Below are 23,795 nucleotides of genomic sequence, written 5' to 3'. Positions count from 1 at the left end.
TTATTTAGTTTCCACGCATAACTTTTTTTTAATAAAAATATTAAACAATGGCTCTTCGTGTCACATTGATAGAGTTGATAACATTTGCAATTATGCTATTGGGAATAGTTATGTTAACACTATTTAACAATAGTTACGGGCAGTTATAATAAGCTTTTTTTTCTTCAATAATCTTTTGTTTATTACGCGCAAGTTAATGACTTACAAGACTCACAAGATAATTAATAAGAACAAAAGACAAACAACTACCGCCTCCGAGAAGAAGGTGTGAAACTTATGTGTACGCGTGCGCTTACATCTGGACTGTACTGTACAAAAAACATTTTTCTTTTTGCAGATGCAGGAATGAAAGCCTTAAAACGAAACCCATTAAAAATGAATTTTGTAAAACGTATTGACCACAAGTGCTAAGTTGAACGAGATGTGATGTGTTGGCAGATTTGCTATATTTTTTAAAACATCCAACATGTTTTTTCTTTGGTATTACATCACGAGAACATTCGTCCGAAAGCCTTATTAAGGGACAGGGCGCCTAACCTCTCCCATGTTCTGGTTATATTTAACTTGCATGGGTGCGCACTCTTCTCGCAGTATTCCCTGTGACGATGAAGGTCGGAATGACTTGTGGCATGGTTCCAAATGGTCTTTCGTTCGACTCTCAGTGTAATGCACCAGCCGAGCATATAAGAGTGTCAGCATGAAGGAAAGGGGATGACCTTAATGTTCTCTTTACCTCATGTTCATCATAATAACACAATCGTTCTTCATAAGCTTTGTGTTTTTGGTGGCGCTTATTTAGTAGATTCTCTTAAAATGTGAGAAAAATATATCGTTGGATCTAGAAAATTCTGATAAATAGTCTCTTATGTGAGCAATAAATCGCTAGCATAAATTTTTTTGCGCATGTGTGGGTGTATGCGCGTGCGATCGCACTTGTTTCCTGACCAGGACTGCTTTTTAAAAATTTAAGAACCAAGAACAGCGATAGAAAAGCTTCATTAGATTGCATTTTAAAAGTTTAAGAACAAAAAGCGGCAATAGATTTATTTTTATATATTTTAAGATTTATTTTTTTGAAAAAAAAATGTGATTTTAGAACAAAATGTCCCCACAACGAGCGTTTTCACCTTTTATTTGCAAAGGTTTTGAAAAGTACCAGTATTATTTTTTTTAAAACATTTACACAATTGGATTTTGTTGTTTTATAAAATAGCTTGTGTTTTTAAAAACAGATTAAAATTGCGTTACTTTAGAGGTTAAAATGAATAAAGTTTTCTAAATAAATCCTGCCTCCTTTGTTTTGTAGTAATAAAAATGGATGAACCAGATAAACTGGGTGTCAATACATGGAGAGTGGATGATTTAGATGGAGGTTTATCAATTGGTTTATCAAACCTTCATGGGTTGGGAACACAAGAACTTATGGAGGATCACACACCAGCCTATGATATGACGTATATGTTTTTATTTCTCTCTGTTTGTATTTTGCTACCGTTAAGGTCAGCTTTAGGGATCGTCTCAAAATGTTTCTATGTTTTTTTCGTATAATTTTACGAACGCTACGAAGTACTTCATTTTGTTAAACGAATGTCATACGAAGTGCTTCGTTTAAAATAAAAAATGTAAACAAAGTTTATAAAAAATACTTAATACAAACTTTTTTAATATAATGATATGAACTTAAACGAAGTTTTTTTGTCATACAAAATGAAATGATACAAACATAAATTGGTATACCATCTTGAAACAAATTTCAAAAGTGCCGGCGTAATTGCGCATAATTATTTCAATACGAAACCAGAAACAAAAGAATTAAACAGATTTTTTTTAAAATACGAAAAGAAATGATACAAACTTTACAAAAAACCAGAAATAAAAGAAGTAAAATATACAAGGTTGACTTCTTTGAAAAGACTAGCAAAATTGCATATTCGTAGGCTCAATCTACACAATCTAACCGCGATCTTTTCATTTTCTACGATCCCGTTTTTATGATTTTTAAACGATCTACGACGATCTTTTCGTTTTTTACGATCCCGTTTTGATGATTTTTAAACAATCTACGGCGATCTTTTTCTTTTCTACGATCCCGTTTTCATGATTTTTTAACGATCTACGGCGATCTTTTCGTTTTCTACGATGCCGTTTTTATGATTTCTAAACGATATACGGTGATCTTTTCGTTTTCTACGATCCTGTTTTCATGATTTTTAAATGATCTAGGGCCATCTTTTCGCTTTCTACGATGCCGTGGAGACAATCCCTAAAGATCTTAGATAATAAATCCAATTAAAATAAACGAAGTTCGTATAACGAAACAAACTTTATAATTGTTGAAAAAAATTCAATATAAAGACTATAGATAATAGTCCAATTATAATAAACAAGCTTCGTATTAGCAAATTGTTATACGAACTTCTTTAAAAATTATACGAACTACACACGAAATTTATTTTAAATAATACAAACTTTATACGAACTTGTAATTTTGATGATACGAAAAAGTTCGTATTAAAAAATAAAATGATACGAAAGATTTAATAAATTGATACGAATTTTTTGATACGAATTATACGAACTACGTACGAACATTTTGAGACGGTCCCTTAATGGCAAAACAAAAGTTACCACCACAAAATTTACCACCACAAAATTTCACAGCTGTGAAATATTTTATCAATGACAACAAAACTAAATATTTTATATTTATTTTATAATTTTTATCCCCTCTGTCTACTGTCATATATAGGTAGTATATGTAGTATGGTAGTTAACAGAAGCTTGATATTAGGTTTGAAAAGCGTTAGTACTTTATATTTGTGCTGTCTAAAAACCACAAAATCAAAAATTTACCCTATATAAATAATCGTGAAATAAGTATGGCTAATATTCAGCAAGAAATGTGGTTACATGTTATTTCCTTAATTATTGATTGTTCTTAGTCAAGTTCTCCAACTGTCTATCTTCAAGGAAGAGCCCTTGCAGAGTAGTCTTCAATCATTAAATAACTCACTAGAAGAATCTCTGACAAATACGTCGTTAAATCTTTCACATATGAATGATATCCCAACATTTCCTGGAAATTTGTAAGTTTTGGCTTTTGTAGACCTTATCTTTAGTGTGCTTGTGTAATTATTATAATGAGTAATGTATAAGGGCATAAATACATAAAAAGAAAGAAGGAGCCAAAAATAGAGCTTGCGTTGTTTGCTGATTTTTAACTATATCTATATATATATATATATATATATATATATAATTAATTTTAGCATTATGCGAAGAATGGATGAAAAACCACCAGAGACTAAGTGAGTATAAAAATCTGAGATTAAAAAACGATGTTTAGCTGATAAATGGTTATAAGTTTAAACCTCTTGAAAAAACATTAATTAAGAGTTTTCCAACATTTTCTATCAAAAAATAGTCACGTTTTACTATCATACTCATGACCAGAAAGTAACCAGTGTGTATGTATTAGAAAGGGTTTCATTATAACTGTCAAATCCTCCTACAGTGTGGAATGATTTTAATATATTTTCAGTGTTTTATTAATTTTCACCTAGAACCTTTAAATTCTTCTAAAATTGTGAAATCGTATATCTGTGGCTATCCTGATTTGTGGCTAAAACATTTCAGACAGATGGATTTAAACTGGTGTACTTCAATTCTTGCGCTCTCAAATCAATCCAAAAGCTCATATCTGACTGTCAAAGAAAAATGATAACTTACTCCTTCAGGGTGACCACTCCTCCTTAAATTCCTTAAATAACCTTAGGAAAAGAAAATCTCCTTTAAAGTACTTAAAGGGACTGTCCGGTGAAAAATTATTTTAAAATATTATTTGTAATTTAAAATTATGGCATAGAAAATACCTTTCTTTTTTGATATTATTCACTTAATCACATATATAAACAAACCTTTTTATCGTAGATGTTGTTAAAGCATGGCTTCGTCTCGTTGCTGCAAATGCGCGCAAAACGGCCTGGGTTAAAAATTTAATATGCGTAATTATGCATGTGACGTAGAACAGTGGTGAAAAACAGACTATGTAGCGAAAGTGTGTAGCGTTTTCAGTACAAAATATGAACCCCCCTAGAAGTTAACTGTTTAGAAACTTATTTAAAAAAACTTTTAATTTTAAACTCTTCTCTACAAATTATGAAATACGATTATTCACGGTATTAGGATTTCAGTATGAACCAGAAAGATCAGATTCCGAAATAGCTTCACAGCCTAGGCGGGTTTTTAATGATGCTTTTGATGATCAGGCAGACCTGATCCTCAGCAAAATCCTAGATTGTGTAAGCATGTTACTGATTGGTGCCGTTGTGGTAAATGTGAGAGGATGCCGACAGAGAAAGAGTGTGTTTGCTGTGTTGAAATCGATGCCATAAAATACTTCAATCTTAATGGTAGCGATTTATTTTTATATATTTCCAAAAATAATAAGGGGAGTTTATATTTCCAGACTTTTTTCTAACTTCATGATAATTATTTTAAGATCAGGAATGCATCACACAGCATCCACATTTTAACTACATCGTGTTGTTGAAAGATGTGTTATGGACAGCGTTAGTCGCGCTATATGACCGGGAAAGTCGCAGTTTATCAAAAACATAAAATTTGCAATGTTTTATATACCTGTTCTCTGTTGATGTTGTGGTTGTGATCTAAAATAGCGAGTTGGGTACCAGCGAGCATCTTTTCCATTTTAAAAAAGGTTGACTTTGGCAAGTACCTAATTTTCAGTGAATGAAAAACTTCCAAGAGGGTAGTGTTGATTTGCTCCGTAAGCTTTTCAAGATCTTTTACAAGGCAAGGCTGTGTCACAATTTTAACCAATTTGTTGTGAGCTTCAGAACCCATCACAAGCCACTTTTTTCTTTCTGTCTCTTCCTCATTTAATCTTGGATAGTCGCAAGCTTTGTATGTCTTGTTGTGGGTAAAGGTATGTCTGTTGACAGAGTGGTGAATTATCGACGTAAATCTTTCAACTAACTCTTTTCCACTACCATTACTATTATGGATTGACCAGTACAGGTGGTTGACCACTGCAGGTGCCCAGCTTGCAAGTATGTTTAAGTCTATGAAGAAATAATTTAATAAAATCCGCACATTGAGATCTTAATCACTCTACAACAAAAGTAACATACCTTTCTTTTTTGAAGCCTTTATTAACTTTTTAACGAGTCCCTTCCCAATGTGCCAAGGATCGAACTGATGAATAATTTTTGTAAATCTTGGATCGGTCCTCATTAGCTTCTTTATGGAGGGATGCCTATCAGTGGAAATCACTTGTATTGGAAGTTCTATGTCTTCTTGAAGTTCTTGGATACATCTGATAAAGCCTTCTTTTTCCATTGCTTGTGAGCTGGTTACCTCCTAAATGTAAGAAGAAGTTAAAAGCCGATGAGATAGAAATATATATTTAGGAACACTCAAACGTAAACAAATTTACCTTCACGTGTACTATGCTGAAATTTAATATTTTGTTTGTCTGGCAGTCCATCGCCGATACGGTACTGTAGGTGGCGTTGTGACCAGGTGTATCACATTGACTGTCAACGGCAAGTTCTAGCTGCCGATTTTCATTTGTAATTTCACGTGACAGTATCTGTTTTTCTTTTCGCCAAGCATGATCTACCTCTGGGTAAACAAAGTTGCCACGATGCTCGTAGTACATGGTTTTGGAAATGAATTGCAAGTTTAATATGTTTGCAAATTTTAACATTTTGTTAAATGTTATTCCAGCTAGTTCAATAGCATGTACAACAGCTACTTGGGTTTGCGTTTGCGCATCTGCTACAGAACACGACGTTTGTGTACATGTACTTCGTACTGACGTATCTTTATACTGGGTTGCACTCGTTTGTGTTTTTGGTATGGCCTGTATTCCAATTGATAATTTGGATTCAACTTCAAATTCAACTTCATTATCGATTAAACATAATTGCTCAGAATCTTCAACCAAGGCTGACTTCACCAACTAATAACAATCGAACGAAGTAATAAAAAGGAATGGGAACGAAGATGATATACCCGAGAAATGTTAAGAACTTTCAAGGCTTTGTCAATACCAATAGCAAAATACGAGGAAATTAAGAATAATTTTCAAGATTAACATTCTTATAAAAAAACGGATTTGCTTACGTCTTTAGATTGACTTCGTTTGGCTCGCGATGTGGAGGATTTACGTTCCTTAGGGGCAGTCTTATGACAAAAAATTGTCGGCACAGAATTTGGAATCAACCGCCGTTTGCAAGGACGATCTTTATAAAATAATTCATTCTGAAGTTTCCAGCTTGGGTCAAAGCAGGTTTCTTCAAAATGGTCAGAGCATAGAAATACTTTAGCTGGCAGCTTTGTTCTGTTAATTGCGGCAATCCAGGATTTGCTAACTCCAGGATTCTTAGGCATTAGAAAGAAGCTTTTATCTTTGTTTGACTTAATGTTGTTTTTACAACCATACGCCGAACAGTAGGCCATACTAGCAGCAAGTTTTTCGACCTTTCTCCGTTCAGAGTTGTTTCACAAAAAGAAACAAAAATGTTATTTAGTTTGCTTTCGAGGGGAAATTGCGTAATGTCGCGCTGAAGCGGCCTCTTTTACATTTTGATCTTTAGCTAAATTTTATCTTCAGCGAAGCGCCTTTAGCGAATAATAACAGAACCTGTGAAATCTGATAAATTATTTATAACACATTTCCGAATATATGCTACACAGGGGTATTAACTGACTTAAAAAATAATAAACGAAAATAAAATAGTCAATAAGATTTTTTGTTCCGGTCTATCCTTTAACGGGCTAGCGCGTTTTGTTTTGATTTTCTCACCATTGTGCTACGTCAGGGGAAACATGTGTGTTTAGCCTCTCATTCATGCTGAATTATTCAAACAAAATGGCGATCCAAAGGTGATGCTTCCCGAGGGAATTGAAAAAAAGAAAACAACTTACATAAGCGTATTAATATATTATGTTTTAAAGGATGCAGATATTCTTTAGTAATAAGTACATATTAGTTGATATAATAAAACTTATTTTTTTACCGGACAGTCCCTTTAAATATACTTAAAAAAATTGAAATTTTAGCTATTCTCCTTAATTTCTCCGTATTTCTTAATTTTTCTGGTCATAACTTTTATGGAAATGTGTTCATGTATTGTTCATCACCAGTGAAATAGCTTCTAATAATACGTATTTCTAAAAATAGGCTGTAGTTTTAAAATACAAAGACATAAAAAAAGTAATGTCTGGTTAGCTAGCATCACATATTTGTATAATATGTATAATTTTCTTATTATAGAACATTGTATGTAACATTAAAGATAGGGAACTAAAATTGGTTTTCTCCTTAATTATCCTTATTTTATTTTTTTATTCTTAAAAAATGTCAATATTTCTCCTTATTTCTCCTTAATATCCTTACTTTTGTTCTCATTTTATTAGTGGTCACCCTGCCCTTCTGACATGTCTAGAAACTTTTGGAGTAGCATCGATAACTTGATGCTATACTCCACTTGATTTTTAACAAGTTATACACACCAGTCATTGTGCATCTTAAACTCGCAAACTTGTGCAATTTGAGAGGATGATGATGTGTATACTTGTTCAGATTCCATTTTTATCCGGCTTGTGGAGACTAGATTTTGATAAAGAGTTGAGGTGTCTGTTCCAAAATGGGATTTATCGCTTCTTTTCATTCCGAGGCTTAACAATGTGTTTCCTGAAACTTAAAGCAAGAAAATGAGAAAAAGAGAAGAAAAAATTCATTGTCACTTTTAACGTTTTGGCGTGGCATGTGTATTGGTTGAATAGCATGTGTTAGTCAAGGGAATCTCGTAGCCTAGCCCTATGATCAAACCTAAATGAACTACACCTAATTTTTTCAATACGCAAAGAAATGATTCATCTAATTGTGAATAGTGAAGAGTAAAAAGAGCCTGGTCAGCTGCATGTATAGAAAGGTTTGTGAAAATGTAATGTCGTCGGTTTCGATCTTGGACCATCAACCTCCCATGCAGGAACGTTATCATAGCTAATTACAAACATGGTTATGAAACTATTGACCCAGATTCCATAACTGCAGGACTTGCAGTCCTAAAGTATCAACGTGACATTTATGAGCAGTTTTAAAGTTAAGGAAGTGCAGTAGCACGAGTTGTAAACATTGAACACCATCTGGCTCTTGTTGTTGTACTTCAAATGTTGATGTTGTTGCTGCTGTGTTTATTTTGAGACTTCCCTTCTGATTTTCAGTTTTTCGTATTGCTGGCTGGTAAGAAGGGGCAAATTCTGGGTTCCTGGCTATGAAAGGCTCTTTTAAAACCAAATCAATTTCTTAAATGCCAATAAAATCACTGTAAAACAACCTTAAAACTCAAAACTTCCAGGTTTTACTCATTTTACCTGGATCTATTCAAAAATCCAAATAAGAAATGTTTTGTCAACTTTTAAATTTTTGTGTGACGTCATGCAATTCAGGAAAGGTGCATTATATTTAATGAAATCAGAGAACTCCAGGTGTCAAGATTTCGAAACCAACATGTGCATATCTTTTCAATCAGTGTAACAAATCTCATCCAAATCAGAACATTTTTCACCTTGTTTCCAAATTTTGGAAACAAGGTGAAAAATGTTCTGATTTGGATGAGATTTGTTACACTGATTGAAAAGATATGCACATGTTGGTTTCGAAATCTTGACACCTGGAGTTCTCTGATTTCATTAAATATTGGTACTCATTCGGAAGCAAAAATTGATTATGACTGTCAACGTTTGGGTTTTGCGAGCTAGTTTACGTATATCATACGTCTTGTTTATATTGACGTTATTTTGTAGTTACTCCATTACATTGAAAGCACCGACTGCTCCTGGTAGAAAACTTGACGAAGAGACACTTACATGGTTAAATCAAGGTTTGTATTGTATCCTGCTCTACAATGAACAAGATTATTGTGTTGGGAAATGATATGTTGGATTCTCCCTCCTGATATATTCAGTTTTTTTTTGTTTGCATATGATCTTAAATTTTTTAAGCCGCATCATTAAAACATGGCAAGAGTACAGGCATATCAGACTTAGTCTATTTCTTTTTTTATTTGGTTATGATACGACACATCTACATCTATACAGTTTGCTTTTGATTTTAAATAGTTTACCTTTTTTTCACTGACATTGTTATGTTTGTATCTCGTAGAATATCATAAAAGATATTTCAATTGTGCTAAGTAAAAACCTTTTAATCCAATTGCTAACCGATTTAGAACTGGTTGTAACAAACCTTCTTTAGCCCTCTTACTCCATTTTATATAGTTTCCTTAAAATTTGGACCTCCTTTTACTATAAATGCTGGTAATAATAGAACATTGATTTTTTTTTTTCATTTAAGGATGTTTCAGCATGAACCGTGTATGTTTTAGGTCAGTCCTATGAGATAGCCTTGGCAGGAGAAAATGAAACAAATCTAGGAACCCTTATCAAGGTAGTTATTTTAGTAAAACAAAGTATTTACAAAGGCTTAAACAGCTAGAGGACCATTGTGGAAGCTTTACAGAATGAGAACATCCATTGTCTGCTACGAAAGCATAAATGCATATAAAAGTGCAAATCCAGACAATAACACTTAAATGTGCATGCACTTACACAATAAAATCTGAAATAGCTAAGAAAATTATATGCCAGTCAATTTAATACTGTGTTTTACCGTTAATAATGGCAGCTGTCTCCAAAATGTGTTTTTGATTGATTACCTTGAATATTCACATGAAAATAGAGTGCAGAAAATGCCTCCTGCTTTGATGTATCAGTTCAAGATAAAAAAAATGTTCCTTATCGTCTGCGGTGCAGAAGTTATTTCCATTCTTGAGTAGTTGCTTGCGATAACTGTTTCTTCTAATTTCATAATTGTTTAGTCAGCTGTAAGCATTGGATTTCAAGAAAGACAACATCAGTATTTTGAATTTGAGAAGTATGATGAATGGGTTTTAAACAGGCCTACTGAAAAGATGATTGAGTTAGGTATGCAGAGAAAAATAGTTAATTTTACTCTGGTATATTGATTTTTCTGACTTTACAACCCTTTTTTTCATTCTATGTAAGTAAAGGTCATTTTTCTGTTTGATCAACAGCCTCACTTACGTACTTAACAATTGCTTACCCAAATTCCTACTTGTTAACAACGCAGACAGGCAAATAGAATTTTTGTGTCAACAATTTTTTGCCAACATGTAAATTTGAATAAGAAAGGCTGATCAAAATTTTTTATCTCATTATTTGTGAATATCAACGTTTTCTTATGAAATATAGTGTATGCATTTATGTAGTAAAACTCTCTTTAGATGTTCCCATGTGTCTCGGTGTCCACAATCCTGTACATGTCGGAACATACACTAATGAAATTGAATTTCAATGGGATCCATCACAAGGTGTTTGCCTCTATATTAAGGTATGTGAAACATCATACTCATATTTGCAGTGTTCCTGCTCAATGTTGTTACATTAAGAAGTTTTCAATCATTTTGTTACTATTTCTCCTGCTCAATGTTGTTACATTAAGAAGTTTTCAATCATTTTGTTACTATTTCTCCTGCTCAATGTTGTTACATTAAAAGAAGTTTTCAATCATTTTGTTACTATTTCTCCTGCTCAATGTTGTTACATTAAGAAGTTTTCAATCATTTTGTTACTATTTCTCCTGCTCAATGTTGTTACATTAAGAAGTTTTCAATCATTTTGTTACTATTTCTCCTGCTCAATGTTGTTACATTAAGAAGTTTTCAATCATTTTGTTACTATTTCTATTTTAACATTTTTTTTAATCTCAAAAAATTTCATGCTGAATTAAGGTGGCAGTAAAATAAAGATGCTAGGAGTAATTTTCAGACTATATATCCATATTATCCCACTCTTATTACGACTTTATACCTATATTACTATTACCTTTCACCAAAAAATCCCGTTTCAACAATTACTCTTTTTACTTACACATCATGAGTAATTGATTATTCTGCCAGATACAGTTCCAGAGTGTTAGGCTCTTGTAAAATTTGCAGAAGTAAAATGACTATGATACAGTGTGCGGAAATATTTTTACTTAAATATTATATAAGTTCCATATTTTGGAGATATGGAAAGACTTTTATACATGAAACATTAATTAGATAGTGCAACTGTTTGGACAGCTAAAAGGGGGTTACTGCCAATAAAGTTGTGTAAATTTTATAGGATTTGTTGGTATTGTGGAAACCTCTATTCAAATAATACTTAGAAGAAATAAGTATCCTGCACTTCATCTCCCCAAACAAAATTTGTATTTATAGCTAAAAAAAATGCTTATAAGCATAATCAGGCTCAAAATTACTAAAAAATGAGCATACCTTAAGGAAAGAGATTTTGACTGAAAGAACATAGGGATTTCTGCCGAATTAAATACAATAAATTTAATTTTCGCCATCTGTTAATTTTTCTTATTGGGGAGAAAACAAGTACTTTACTATTTTATGAAGAATTACCCTGATTTCTGTAACCCACCAAAATTAATTTATAAATTAACTTTTCAACAAAATTTATTTATTTTTATTTTCTGTTAAGTTAAATTTTGTCAAATCCAACAATTCCTCTTCCTGTCAAAGTTTTTAGAAGCTTAACTTAGCTTTTACTGTATGTTTCTCGATGTGTTGGTCAGAAATCTTTCTCCAGGGTGCTTAAACACAATGTTTTCAGTTCTATCTCTAAAATAGTTTTTTGCTTGAACACTTTTTTCTTCTGCAGTTTGTGTCAAATATTAAATTTATTCATTCCAGATTTTCTGTGTTTAGGTCAACTGCTTAAGTTCTGAATTTACCAAAGGAAAGGTTAGTTAGTTTTGTGCCACACTTCAACTCACAGAGATATAAATTATAGTATATATAATACTGTGTTTTATAATTTTTATTTAAAATAGGGAGAGAGTGGAGTACCTCTTCGTTTGCAAATTGAAATATATAATCATGAAGTATCCAATAAACCATGTTTTGTTGCTGGTTGTCAAGTAAAAGTGTTTCGGGTGATTATTAATTTGGATAAAGCATTGCATAAATTGTGTTGTTTTGGAGAAATGTTTTTATGTGCAAATCTTCATTTTTTTCTTTTTAGGCTAAAGGTGCAAATCGCAAATTAAAACTTGAAAAGGAAAAAATTGAAAGTCTTTCGAAAGAAGAAGCAGTATGTGCATGTTTAACATGAATTTAAATTTTAAAATATGAAGTGCTTTTAAGAAAATTACCATTCCGATCTTGTGTAAAATGCCCATGACTATTAGGAGGCTCAATTTAGGAAAATTTTGAAGGGTAATTTTCATTGTGTCAGTTTTCATTATGTTCGGATTGTAGAAATGCAACTGTATATATGAGATAAGAAAGGTAGTTATTCACAGGTAGAGTAAGAGATGAGGATCAAGGAGATAGATTGTCAGGGTGTTATCTGGTGGTAACTAATAAGCAATATTTCCCGAATTTCATAAATTATAATAATTATGACGTCATCCAAAATTTTATAATGGTTCTATGCTCTTCAAATAAGGATGTTCAGATAGAATATCAAATTATCATGACAAAACTGAATTTTTTAGAGCAAAATAATATCCTGGTTGAATTTTATTTATATTTGAAGAAAATAATTATTTTGAAAGAGAGGCTTTTCTTGGAAAGCTCGTCTATATGAAGGGTTTGACCATACCTTTCAGTTCGCAATTGAGGCACTTAACGAACAGAAATATTTACGAAATTAGGTAATTTGTTCTATCTTTCACTAAAGAACTTAGGGATAAGTATTATTTTTAGTATCAACCTCTTTAATTGAGTTTGGCATAATTAGGAAATTCGGGAAAGATCTATTGAAATTAGTTTTAAAGTTCCTATTCATTTGACAAAAGAAGGATATATTGCATATAAACAGTTCCAATCATGTGAGGGTTGCATATAAACGGTTCCAATCATGTAAGAGTTGCATATAAACGGTTCCAATCATGTGAGGGTTGCATATAAACGGTTCCAATCATGTGAGGGTTGCATATAAACGGTTCCAATCATGTGAGGGTTGCATATAAACAGTTCCAATCATGTGAGGGTTGCATATAAACGGTTCCAATCATGTGAGGGTTGCATATAAACGGTTCCAATCATGTGAGGGTTGCATATAAACGGTTCCTATCATGTGAGGGTTGCATATAAACGGTTCCAATCATGTGAGGGTTGCATATAAACAGTTCCAATCATGTGAGGGTTGCATATAAACGGTTCCAATCATGTGAGGGTTGCATATAAACGGTTCCAATCATGTGAGGGTTGCATATAAACGGTTCCTATCATGTGAGGGTTGCATATAAACGGTTCCAATCATGTGAGGGTTGCATATAAACGGTTCCAATCATGTGAGGGTTGCATATAAACGGTTCCAATCATGTGAGGGTTGCATATAAACGGTTCCAATCATGTGAGGGTTGCATATAAACGGTTCCTATCATGTGAGGGTTGCATATAAACGGTTCCTATCATGTGAGGGTTGCATATAAACGGTTCCAATCATGTGAGGGTTGCATATAAACGGTTCCAATCATGTGAGGGTTGCATATAAACGGTTCCTATCATGTGAGGGTTGCATATAAACGGTTCCTATCATGTGAGGGTTGCATATAAACGGTTCCAATCATGTGAGGGTTGCATATAAACGGTTCCAATCATGCGAGGGTTGCATATAAACGGTTCCAATCATGTGAGGGTTGCATATAAACGGTTCCAATCATGTGAGGGTTGCATATAAACGGTTCCAATCATGTGAGGGTTGCATATAAACGGTTCCAATCATGTGAGGGTTGCATATAAACGGTTCCAACCATGTGAGGGTTGCATATAAACGGTTTCAATCATGTGAGGGTTGCATATAAACGGTTCCAATCATGTGAGGGTTGCATATAAACGGTTCCAATCATGTGAGGGTTGCATATAAACGGTTCCTATCATGTGAGGGTTGCATATAAACGGTTCCTATCATGTGAGGGTTGCATATAAACGGTTCCAATCATGTGAGGGTTGCATATAAACGGTTCCAATCATGCGAGGGTTGCATATAAACGGTTCCTATCATGTGAGGGTTGCATATAAACGGTTCCTATCATGTGAGGGTTGCATATAAACGGTTCCAATCATGTGAGGGGAAATAAAATGCATCAGTGTGTAAAAACAATTTTCTTTTGTGGAATTTGTGTAGAATAACGTTTCATCATCCAGCAATCTTAAAAAACGGTGTGCACGGGTCATCATAAGCATCAAACTGTCAGTTACTATAGGTAGCAGGAGAGACTATAATAGTGACTACAATAAGTAAATACACGTTTTCTATAAAACGCGTATTTAAATGTATTGTTAAAAAACAAAAACACTTAAAGGAAAACTGCATGGACTTTGCAACTACTAAAGGTTTTGATTATCTTGCTCAGCTTTTAAATTTATGTACATGTAATTTATGCTGAACAGAACAGTTTTAGTACAACTGAAAACCAGTTTTTTGCTGGACGCCACAATTAAATGTGTACCAGAACACCCTTTGTGAACTTTCCATTGTGCTTAGCCACCCCAATTTATAATTTTTGGATTACACCCATAGTTTTAATGTTTTGTGATCTTTAAAATTCTTTTTTTTTTATTATGTTTTTTTTTCATAGGTACAAGTTCAACAGTCCTATGATGTCACTGTTTTCAAAAAGGTGTTCTTTTACTTATGTGTTTGTTTGTCTGTTTTATTTTTGTTCAATCACTTTATTTTTTACCCTTTTATTTTAGTTAGACAGTAGCGAACGTCTTCGACGAAGAAGCACTGAAACACCAACCCAATCAGACATAACCATGTCCGGAATTTTTCCTACGTAGGTATTCTGTCATTTTTCTGCATATACCTCAAGAAAAGAAAATTTTGCAAGAAGAATTTGTTATGGCTCTTTAGCTCTGTTTTGCCATACTGCATACATTGCCAAACTACCCTCTTCAAATTAATCTCATAAATAAGGTCTGTGTGTTTAGACAATTGAGCCAGCTCAAGATTGTAAACAGTTGCAATAGTAACCTGTCGTTGACACCTGGCTATATGACGTCCATGGCTGCACACACGGTAAGTGTTTTTCTTGTTATGTTTTGTTTATTTTTTTAAGAGTAAAGCGAAACTATCCTTGTATTTTTGCGCAGTATGGCACTTAAGCGAATTTACTGGGATATTTTGTTTCGTTTATATAAAATGTTTTCTTTTCATAAATTTAAAATTATGTGTTTAGAATTTGACAGCCAACTGCGGTGTGGAAGAAACGCAAGCCTGGTTACGCTATAATCGCTTTCAAAATTATCAGAAATGTTTTGCTAATTTTACAGGTTGGTGTATTAAATTTTGATTTACAAAACAAAAAAAGATATTTATTTCAGTAAAACACTTGGTTGCATTTTGAAATCTTTCCTATTAAAACGTGATTTCTCTGAGGTGGTCAACTGCAGTCTCGCTCAAAGCGTGAAATCAATAATATGCATCGGCATAGTTATTTTCCTACTTAGTTACCATTTTCTTAGGTGCAGATCTACTTCGACTTAGCAGAAGCGACCTCATTCAACTTTGCGGACCAGCCGATGGCATCAGACTGAACAACACACTACAAGCGAGGTGGGTCTTACCGTATAGATTGTTTTTTATTTACTAGCTGCAAAATAAAAATTTTTGCTTAAATTATTTATAATACTGCACTATGATTGTATGTTTATTAATTTATGTATTTGGATTCCTAAAAAATTTATGTTTGGTTTGATTTGACTCTCATGTTATAGGTCGTGCCAAAACGAATGCGTAATTAGTCGTGACTTGTTTTCTTCATATTTGAATGATATGAATTATCGTTAATGATTTAGAGCTAACCGCCCACTGTTAACCATGTACATTTGTCCAGAATGGCATGAGAACGAGACTGGTATGAGAGAATATCATGCTATGTTCTTAGAACGGTTGACCGTGGAAGATTTAAAAAGAAAATTGGCAAAAAAATGTGGTATAGAGGAACACTGTATCACAGCCATATTAAAGTAAGTTCGATGCGTGAATGTTTCTTTTTTCTTTTTTTATTAAATCCAAACTTTCAGCTGAATTTCCACTCAAGAACAAAACGGAACAGAACGGAAATATAATAACACATTAATTTGTTTATCTATTCTGCTAACCACTTTTTTGTTTTTATAATTTTCTTCTTTTCCGCAAGAGAAGTTAATGATTTAAACTCTCAGTTAAAGTCCGGATAAACGGAAAATTATCACCCTATTTTATATCCGATCTGCTTCGTTTCATTTTGAGTAAAAGTTTACGTTTACCTCGCTTCTTCTTGTAGACAAGGTCCAACAGGCATCCATATTCACGTTGATGATGAGGTATGATGGATTATTTAATCACGTGATGCATAAGGGCGTGGTTTGACTTGTTCCTCCTCAACTCTTTTTTAGCCTTATCTTTCACCTATTTAATTTGTTATATAATTGTCATAAAAACAAATATCAAAATCCCAAGAAGCAGCGTTTGCACGCCTCTTGAAAATTTCTAAAAATTCCAATCTTTATTAATTATAGCCGTATATTGTGTTTTTAAAATAGCCGTACCCAGCTTAATTTCGGGTCCCCCGCAAAGAAAATGATTTTCTGACAGACGAATTTTTCCATAGATTAACAACTAGTTTCTTAGTACCCATATTAGTATTGTGATATATAAACAATGGGCGAACCCATAGATTTATTCACAGGCTATAGATTATCATTATATGGTGTTTTCCATTGATTTTTGATATTTTTTTTTAAATGCATCTTCATGCAAAAATTACCACAAAAGGCTTAATTTAGTTGCGTCTCTAACTTATGTGCAGAAGATTTTTAGTCGGGTTACTGTTCATCGGAAAAAATTATTTGTCAGAAAATTTAGTCAACGACCCGTTATATTATTTACTTTTCATCGATAAGGTATCTAACAGGTACCTAACTGCTGCTGTTAGGTAGATGCTGTGCAATTTTGTTATGTAACTGTACTGCGGCCTTTGCGCAACCTTCGGAAGTCCTCTAGGTTTTATTGTGCGTCAGAAATGTGTTTAAACATTGTAGCGATCTTCACAGATTATTAGGTATTTACATAACGAGAAACTTCTTCACGGAATTAAAAAAATGGATCGAGATGTCGACATGCTCGAAATAACGAACAAGGAAAAATAAAATTCAAATAGTCGATAAAGCCCATGGGAAAATCCACTTAGGCAGGATAAAAATGAAAAAGAAGCGTCATTTGAATTTTGATGACGTCAGCAACCCATCTATGAAAAAAATAGAACCTCGGTTACACGTTGCCTCTATTGTGTAGAGCTTAAAACGCTGATCAAGAAAATGTATATGATCATGTACTTTTGACAAACGGTTGCAGAGATACTAGGGTTTGAAGGTTTTTGGATGACGTCATTAACCCATCCATTCCGAAACGGATTTGGGGACCCAGGTTTGGGAATATTACCCAAATTGGTCCCAGGTGGTCCCTAGTTACCCACGCGGTGAAGAAACATTGACGTCACCACCTCGTTTCCAAGTTATTTGGCCTTAAAGTTTTAAGTGCACTGTATGGCTTCATCAATTTAATGTAGGATATTGTTGTTAAAGTAGTGTTATTGACGTCGCGCCGTAACGTCTGAAAATTTAACATATTAGACATAACTTTTTCAGAAATATCAAAGGAAAACGAACTCATCCACTTTGCCTGTTACAAACAGACAGACACAGTCTCTGTATTATTATAAGAGATTAGTCGATAATAAAGATAGAGGCAGAATATAAATTTTGATGACGTCAGCAACCCATCCACACAAAAAAATTAGAATCTTGTTTTCACGTTGCCTCTATTGTGTAGAGATTAAACTGCTGATCAAGAAAATGTATAGGAACATGTACTTTTGACAAACGGTTGCAGAGATATTGGGGTTTGAAGGTTTTTCGATGACGTCATCAACCCGTCCGTTCCGAAACGGACTTAGGGACTCAGGTTTGGGACATGTTCATGTAAAAAATACTAAAAACTTAACTAGTTAGGCATCTTCAGTAATTCTAATCACAAAACCCTCTGAGAATTCTGTGCCTTGGTAGCTAGCTATAGAGTACTTTCACTTTTAACTATAATATAAAATAAAGATAGCTAAAAATCATAATTAAAAAAGTGTATAGCTACCTTTGGTTTGCACAACCTTTGTAGGTACAAAAGTACGTCTTGGACCTTTGCTAGCTATCTATATGTAGATAAACTTTAAAATAAATATATATTTAAAATTTGTATGTAGCCAAAAAAAGCGAAGGCAACACTGCAATCATATTTTCTCGAAGCAAAAACTCAAAACACTTTGGCTAACTAACTTTTTTCTGATTAAAAATAAAACTCCCTCCATGATTTCGATCCAAGATTGTTTTGCATATATTATAGCAATACGGTGTTCTCGGCGGTCCGCATGCAATTCTTAACAAAATGACCAAATTTTGAATAAATTAAAAATCAGCACGAATCGTGCTGATTTTAACCAGCCTGGCCCAGGGTCATTTCTTCGCGCCGTCTCGGATATCAAAAAAGCGAAAAATTGCCCTGGGAACGAGGTTAGTATAGGATATTGACGTTAAAGTAGTGTTATTGACGTCGCGCCGTAACGTCAGAAAATTTAACATGGTAGAAATTCATTTTTCGGTTACTTCAAAGAAAATTTCGGTAAGATTAAAGGAAAATGAACATATCCACTTGGCCTGTTACAGACAGACACACGGAACTGGCGTATTATTATATAGATTAAGTTTCGTAATATCTTTTTGTTCAATTTGTGAAATAAAAAAAAGAGTCATTAACCGCGGCCTTATCGACTGCACTCTTCTATTTATATGTACAGAAACATGGCGAATTTTTTTCATAGTAGCTCTACAACTATATTTGACCACAAAGTGTGTCAGAGTTCTTGCGGTATAAATCTCTTCTTCTACACCCGCAGCCATGTTTGTTTACAACTTGTCAGTACGGGACTCAGTTTCAAAACGAGGATTATATTACATCATCGATATCGGGAAATGCGTATTAAGTGAACCTCGCTATGTTTTTTTGCCTCATGCGCACTTTTCCTTTTTAAAGTCTTGTTAGAGACACATTGATAAAACAGACTAAATTATCAAAACATTTAAAATTGAATAGTATGTTGCCATAAAAAACCTTTTTTTTTTCAGGTTGTTCGAAATTTTGTTGAAGAAGCGCATCATGTCGTTGAGGTGTTGAAAGGTACTCGCTTTTTTTTAAAAAATATACTCTATAAAAATATTCTAGATGAAATTTTTTTTCGAAAACCCGAAGGGCGAAAAACGACAGGGAGAGGTATTATTATCGTAGAAACAGGAGAACTCGCCAACACAATCGCTGAAAACAACGTCCTGTTCAGGGACTCTCATTCTGAGAATAAAAAACAAGTGTACTTTAAAAGAAATACTTTTGTTTTTAATGTAAAATCTAGCGTTAAAAACATTTGAAATTTGAAAAAGCGCTCAGAAAGGCGTTACCACGGTGGCTTTGTGGTAGACCGTTCGCCTGCAGTGTGAAAGGTCTTGGGTTTAAACCCCGACCGAGTCATGTCGGACACGTTTAGCATTAGAATAGAACTGTTTCTTAGGCGATTTTCCAGTTGATCGGCTGTTGTTGCACGACTTCTGTAGCTCAAGTGGAAGCCTTAAGTGCAGTAGGACCCCTTCGAAGGAACTTTTATTGATAACAATGCCATTAGGAACTGAAGAGCTAATAATAATTTGTTGCCACTGTAACTCTACGGTGTTAATATTGTGGGAGTACGCGTTCTGTTAGAAGTAAGCTTTGGGAGTGATTCTTACACCAGTTTACGTTCTTAGATCTGTCAATCTTAATTGCGCTGAGAATATGCTAAGAATGTTGCAACATTCCCTGTTAAAACTTTTATACCTTCATTTTATTTGTTATTGATTTTAACTTTGTATTTACTTAAAGATTTCACTGCAAACCTAGCAGCGTTGTAAGGAATTGTGCAAACACTGCTATATCTACCATTTTAATCCCACGTACGTGGAAAATATACAACTAAACGGTTTGAATGAAACTCTTTAAGGAATTTACTGGAATTAAGATGGTTAATTATGTCCATTGAATTTTAATATTAAGTTATGACTTTATATAGCAAAATATAGTTTCCATGCATGCTAATTGGAAAGGAAATAACGGTCAATAATCAACTTTGCGTGCTAATTGTACCCACTTACATGCAAACCACAGTGGTGCGTGTGTGTGTGCTTGATTGACCACCACCAAGAGCCAAACCACCTTTGATTAAAAAAATATATGCCATGAAGCTAGAACAACTAAAAAAAGTCTTTTATTATAGAAACAGGGACTTGATGATTTGCAAGGAGATTACATTACATTTCAATCCCGATTTTTTTAACTATCACGGAGTTTTTAGTTGGGTTAACTAGAGAAAACTGACTTAATATTTTTTAGCTTTGTTTCAACGAAATTATTTTGTTGTACAAGTTAGAAAGGAGTTGGAAAATATTATCCTTTTTTTACGTGATAGCAATGTAAGCAAAGTAAAAGAAGTTTTTATAAAAGATGTTCCTAATTTTGTTTTTCGTATAAAATTTCGAAAAATTAAAGTTATTTTTTCGAATGGACTGTTTTGAAAATGGAGGAATTAAAAATATTAAGATTCGAAAAACCGGGAGTAAATTAGTTGAAAGTTTAAAAATCGGTGCCTTCAAATGGTTTGGTGTTAAAACATTCGGGGTGGAACTTTACTATTAAATATTTCTCTCGACTGTTTTGTTATACATTATTGCTTTATTGAGAATCACTAGCCTATAGTACCATGTTCACACGTAACGGGTGAAAATATTATCTAACTGCTTGTTGAAAACGATGAAATGACGGAAAAGTATTTTGGCAAGTAAATATTCTCGGGTTGTGTGATTTCCAAGCACCTATATAAAACTAGTCAGCATGGTGTTTAGTAATTTTTTAGAGTGACATTTATACAGGGTACAGTACATGAAGTTTTCGTGTATTCTGGTTATCGAAATAACACGTTACACCCTAGTACCACATTGCCATCTTAGGTCCTATGTACCTATATAACATAACTCAGGATGGATTTTCCACCTCAAAAACCAAAAAAAAAAAGATTTTTAGCTTTCAGTGTGGCCCTATTCCTGATATTTGGCTCGTACGCTCGCCCAGTCAACTACCCATTAATACGAGAACTAATTTTGAAGTACTTGCTTTTCTTACAGACATAACAAACCAATCAATCAGTTTTTAAACGTAAATGTGAAAATGGTATACTTGGACACAATATAAATTTTTGTAGTTTCAGGGATACAGACTCAATGGAACTCAACTGTATCCATTGATTTTATTGATGAAGTTAAAGCTGTTCTAAACTAAATTCAAATCGAGTAATAGTGTATAACCTGTAGAATAATGTACAATATGCAGCTATCAAAATATTAAGAATCGTTAATTATAAATTGCATTTCAAATGCACACATGACCATTCAATGTCACGCGGCTTAAACCAAAAATCTCAATTATACCAAATAAAAAAGAAAATGTTGCGAAAGGATTAAGCTGAAAATAAGAAAACGTGGTTTGGTTCAACTGCCACATTATTTTTTCATAATTCTGTCATTTTAATCCGACACAATTTGTTTTTTCCGGCATTACTGTACAAAGTTCATTACAATTACACGTCATGATGGTATTATTAGAAACATCACTTAATTATCCTTGTAGTTTTCTGACGCATTGGTTAAAACGAGCTTTTGGAAAAAGATAAAAAGCTATCCCTTTTTCTGTAAAGTAGGTTGATTTTTTAAATTATGCAAGTTTACCCTTACCAAAAATGTAAAAACAAATTTCATATGATTTATTAAAGCCCCCGTCACATTAGCCAGGAAACCCTTCCTTTTCTATGCTTCTTCACATGGATCAAAAGTGCACATGAACGTCTCGCACACCAAAATACGCATCGTGAGTTTGTTGTTTTCACTTCACTCGACTATAGGGAGAATTTAAAAAGTACATTCGTCCTGGAGGGTGGGAGGAATCATGTAATAACGAACGAAAATGAGCAAAAAGAGCAGTGTGTACGTTCGCTTCCTAAAGGAGAATTTTCTGTATTATTTCCTGGTTGACAGATTGTTAAGAGTGTGTGATACAGTATTGATTAATTGTCGCAAGAAGTTGGTCATGGTCGCTATATGCAAGATATTGATCACGTGATATTTTCTTTTCCTTATTAGCGTAACGATGGCTGTTCTCTCGTTCTGTTTTGTTAAGATATTGATTAGGAAAGCCATCATACATGCATCATGCAATCAAGTTTCTCAAAGTTGTTATTGTGTGTTTTATTTTAGTTGAGAGAGGAATGAGTCTGAAATATGTAGTACGGAGCATACTGAAAACGAACTTGAGCGGACAAAAGGGAGGGGAGTAAAAAAAAGTGAATATTTGGACGGACGTACTTTTTAAATGCTTACGTAATTAATACTTTTCAACTCGTATAACCAACTTCTAAAACTACTTCTTATCTCAATAACTAACTTATATGCAACTACAACATTCGACTAAACAATTTTTGTAGCTGTTTTTACACTCGATTAACCAACTTTTGTCAAAACAAACCATTTCTGTTATAACAAAAGTAGCGGCAACCTAACAATAATATGCTTAAATAGTAATCATGTGGTTTCTACATGATGGACCTGCATGTCATTAAATCAGGTGCGGCAGATAGTTACAGTCATGAAATGACATTCCGCGGTGTCTCCTTTAATTAGCACGTTGTAAACCAACAAACGTTATCTTCAGAGTTTATTACCACTTAAATTTATCATGTGATTTGTGTGAAAATTTGTGTGAGCACGTCCTTGTGTTCGTTGTTTGCTCGACGGACGCTCCTGCCTTACAAGAGTCACGAATCGCCTCAGATATACCGCTAATGAATTTTAGTCTTAATTGGCATTTGTGTAAGTCAATATGAATGAAAAATTAATGGTCCGTTGTGCAGTTTGTAGTTTACTGTCATAGGACAACCTGATCTCCCTAAATTATGAAATTGCCACATAACATACTTTTATGAAATGTTTAGTAATTGTGAGTGACATTGTTATTCATAATTTTTATTTAGATCCAATCACCGGTCAGTCTAAAATCTTGTTGAAGTAGGAGAACTGGGGTGATATCATCTTATGCATGAGGAAAATTTAACTCGCATATTATGTATAATGTGGGAGATATACATGTTGACATGTAATAACCAAGTTGCATCACCAGACATCACAAGCGATAAATACCGACGACTTCCCAGTAACTATGATGTCGGTATTATTCATCGTTTATTTGTTGATATGTCAAGAACCGAATGCAAGGAGTAAATAACATTCTGCTAGAGTGTCAATATGTATTCATGCATTACTATGGAAGAATCATGCAAGAAGTTTGCAAAAAAGATTCGTTTGGCGAAATTCATTCATAGACACAATTATAACTTGGTCCTGCAGCTATGGCTGGACCGTTGTCATGTCATGTACAAAAAAAAGATAGAAATTCGCATTTGACGCATTTAAATGTGTTTCACGAAATTACGTCGTGTAGTAGAGAAAAAAAGGTTTTTACTGGAATGTTTTCCGTATCATGTTTGAGAAAAAACCTGATTTAGTTTGGTA

The 23,795-nt window shown here is 33.6% G+C and overlaps 1 protein-coding gene across 2 annotated transcripts; it reads left to right on the top strand.

Annotated features, from left to right (window-relative positions):
* The first annotated feature begins 1,132 nt into the window (after positions 1–1,132).
* LOC130621484 (transcription factor CP2-like) lies at positions 1,133–23,795 on the top strand. 2 transcript variants are annotated; one of them, XM_057436773.1, is made up of 19 exons: positions 1,137–1,454; positions 2,943–3,086; positions 3,270–3,308; positions 8,839–8,915; positions 9,420–9,481; positions 9,912–10,017; positions 10,338–10,444; positions 11,817–11,852; positions 11,942–12,043; positions 12,133–12,201; positions 14,699–14,740; positions 14,817–14,899; positions 15,054–15,141; positions 15,302–15,395; positions 15,588–15,678; positions 15,921–16,091; positions 16,391–16,430; positions 19,281–19,332; positions 23,258–23,795. In XM_057436773.1, the coding sequence occupies exons 1-19, from the start codon at positions 1,315–1,317 to the stop codon at positions 23,293–23,295; spliced, it is 1,581 nt and encodes a 526-aa protein (XP_057292756.1). In that variant the 5' UTR covers positions 1,137–1,314; the 3' UTR covers positions 23,296–23,795. The 2 variants fall into 2 exon arrangements, with proteins under 2 accessions (XP_057292757.1, XP_057292756.1); XM_057436774.1 differs by lacking the exon at positions 3,270–3,308 and having other exon boundaries at positions 1,133–1,454.

This window comes from Hydractinia symbiolongicarpus, chromosome 12 (assembly GCF_029227915.1).
Source record: "Hydractinia symbiolongicarpus strain clone_291-10 chromosome 12, HSymV2.1, whole genome shotgun sequence".
Lineage (NCBI taxonomy): Eukaryota > Metazoa > Cnidaria > Hydrozoa > Anthoathecata > Hydractiniidae > Hydractinia > Hydractinia symbiolongicarpus.
Note: the sequence above shows the minus strand (reverse complement) of the source record. Positions and strands in the feature narration are given on the sequence as shown.

Excerpts from the sequence above, each read along its gene's own strand:
- LOC130621484 (XM_057436773.1), top strand. The coding sequence starts at position 1,315 with ATGGATGAACCAGATAAACTGGGTGTCAATACATGGAGAGTGGATGAT. Across the intron at positions 15,142-15,301 it reads CGTCCATGGCTGCACACACG|AATTTGACAGCCAACTGCGG; the intron begins GTAAGTGTTTTT and ends TTATGTGTTTAG. Across the intron at positions 15,679-15,920 it reads AACAACACACTACAAGCGAG|AGCTAACCGCCCACTGTTAA; the intron begins GTGGGTCTTACC and ends TTAATGATTTAG.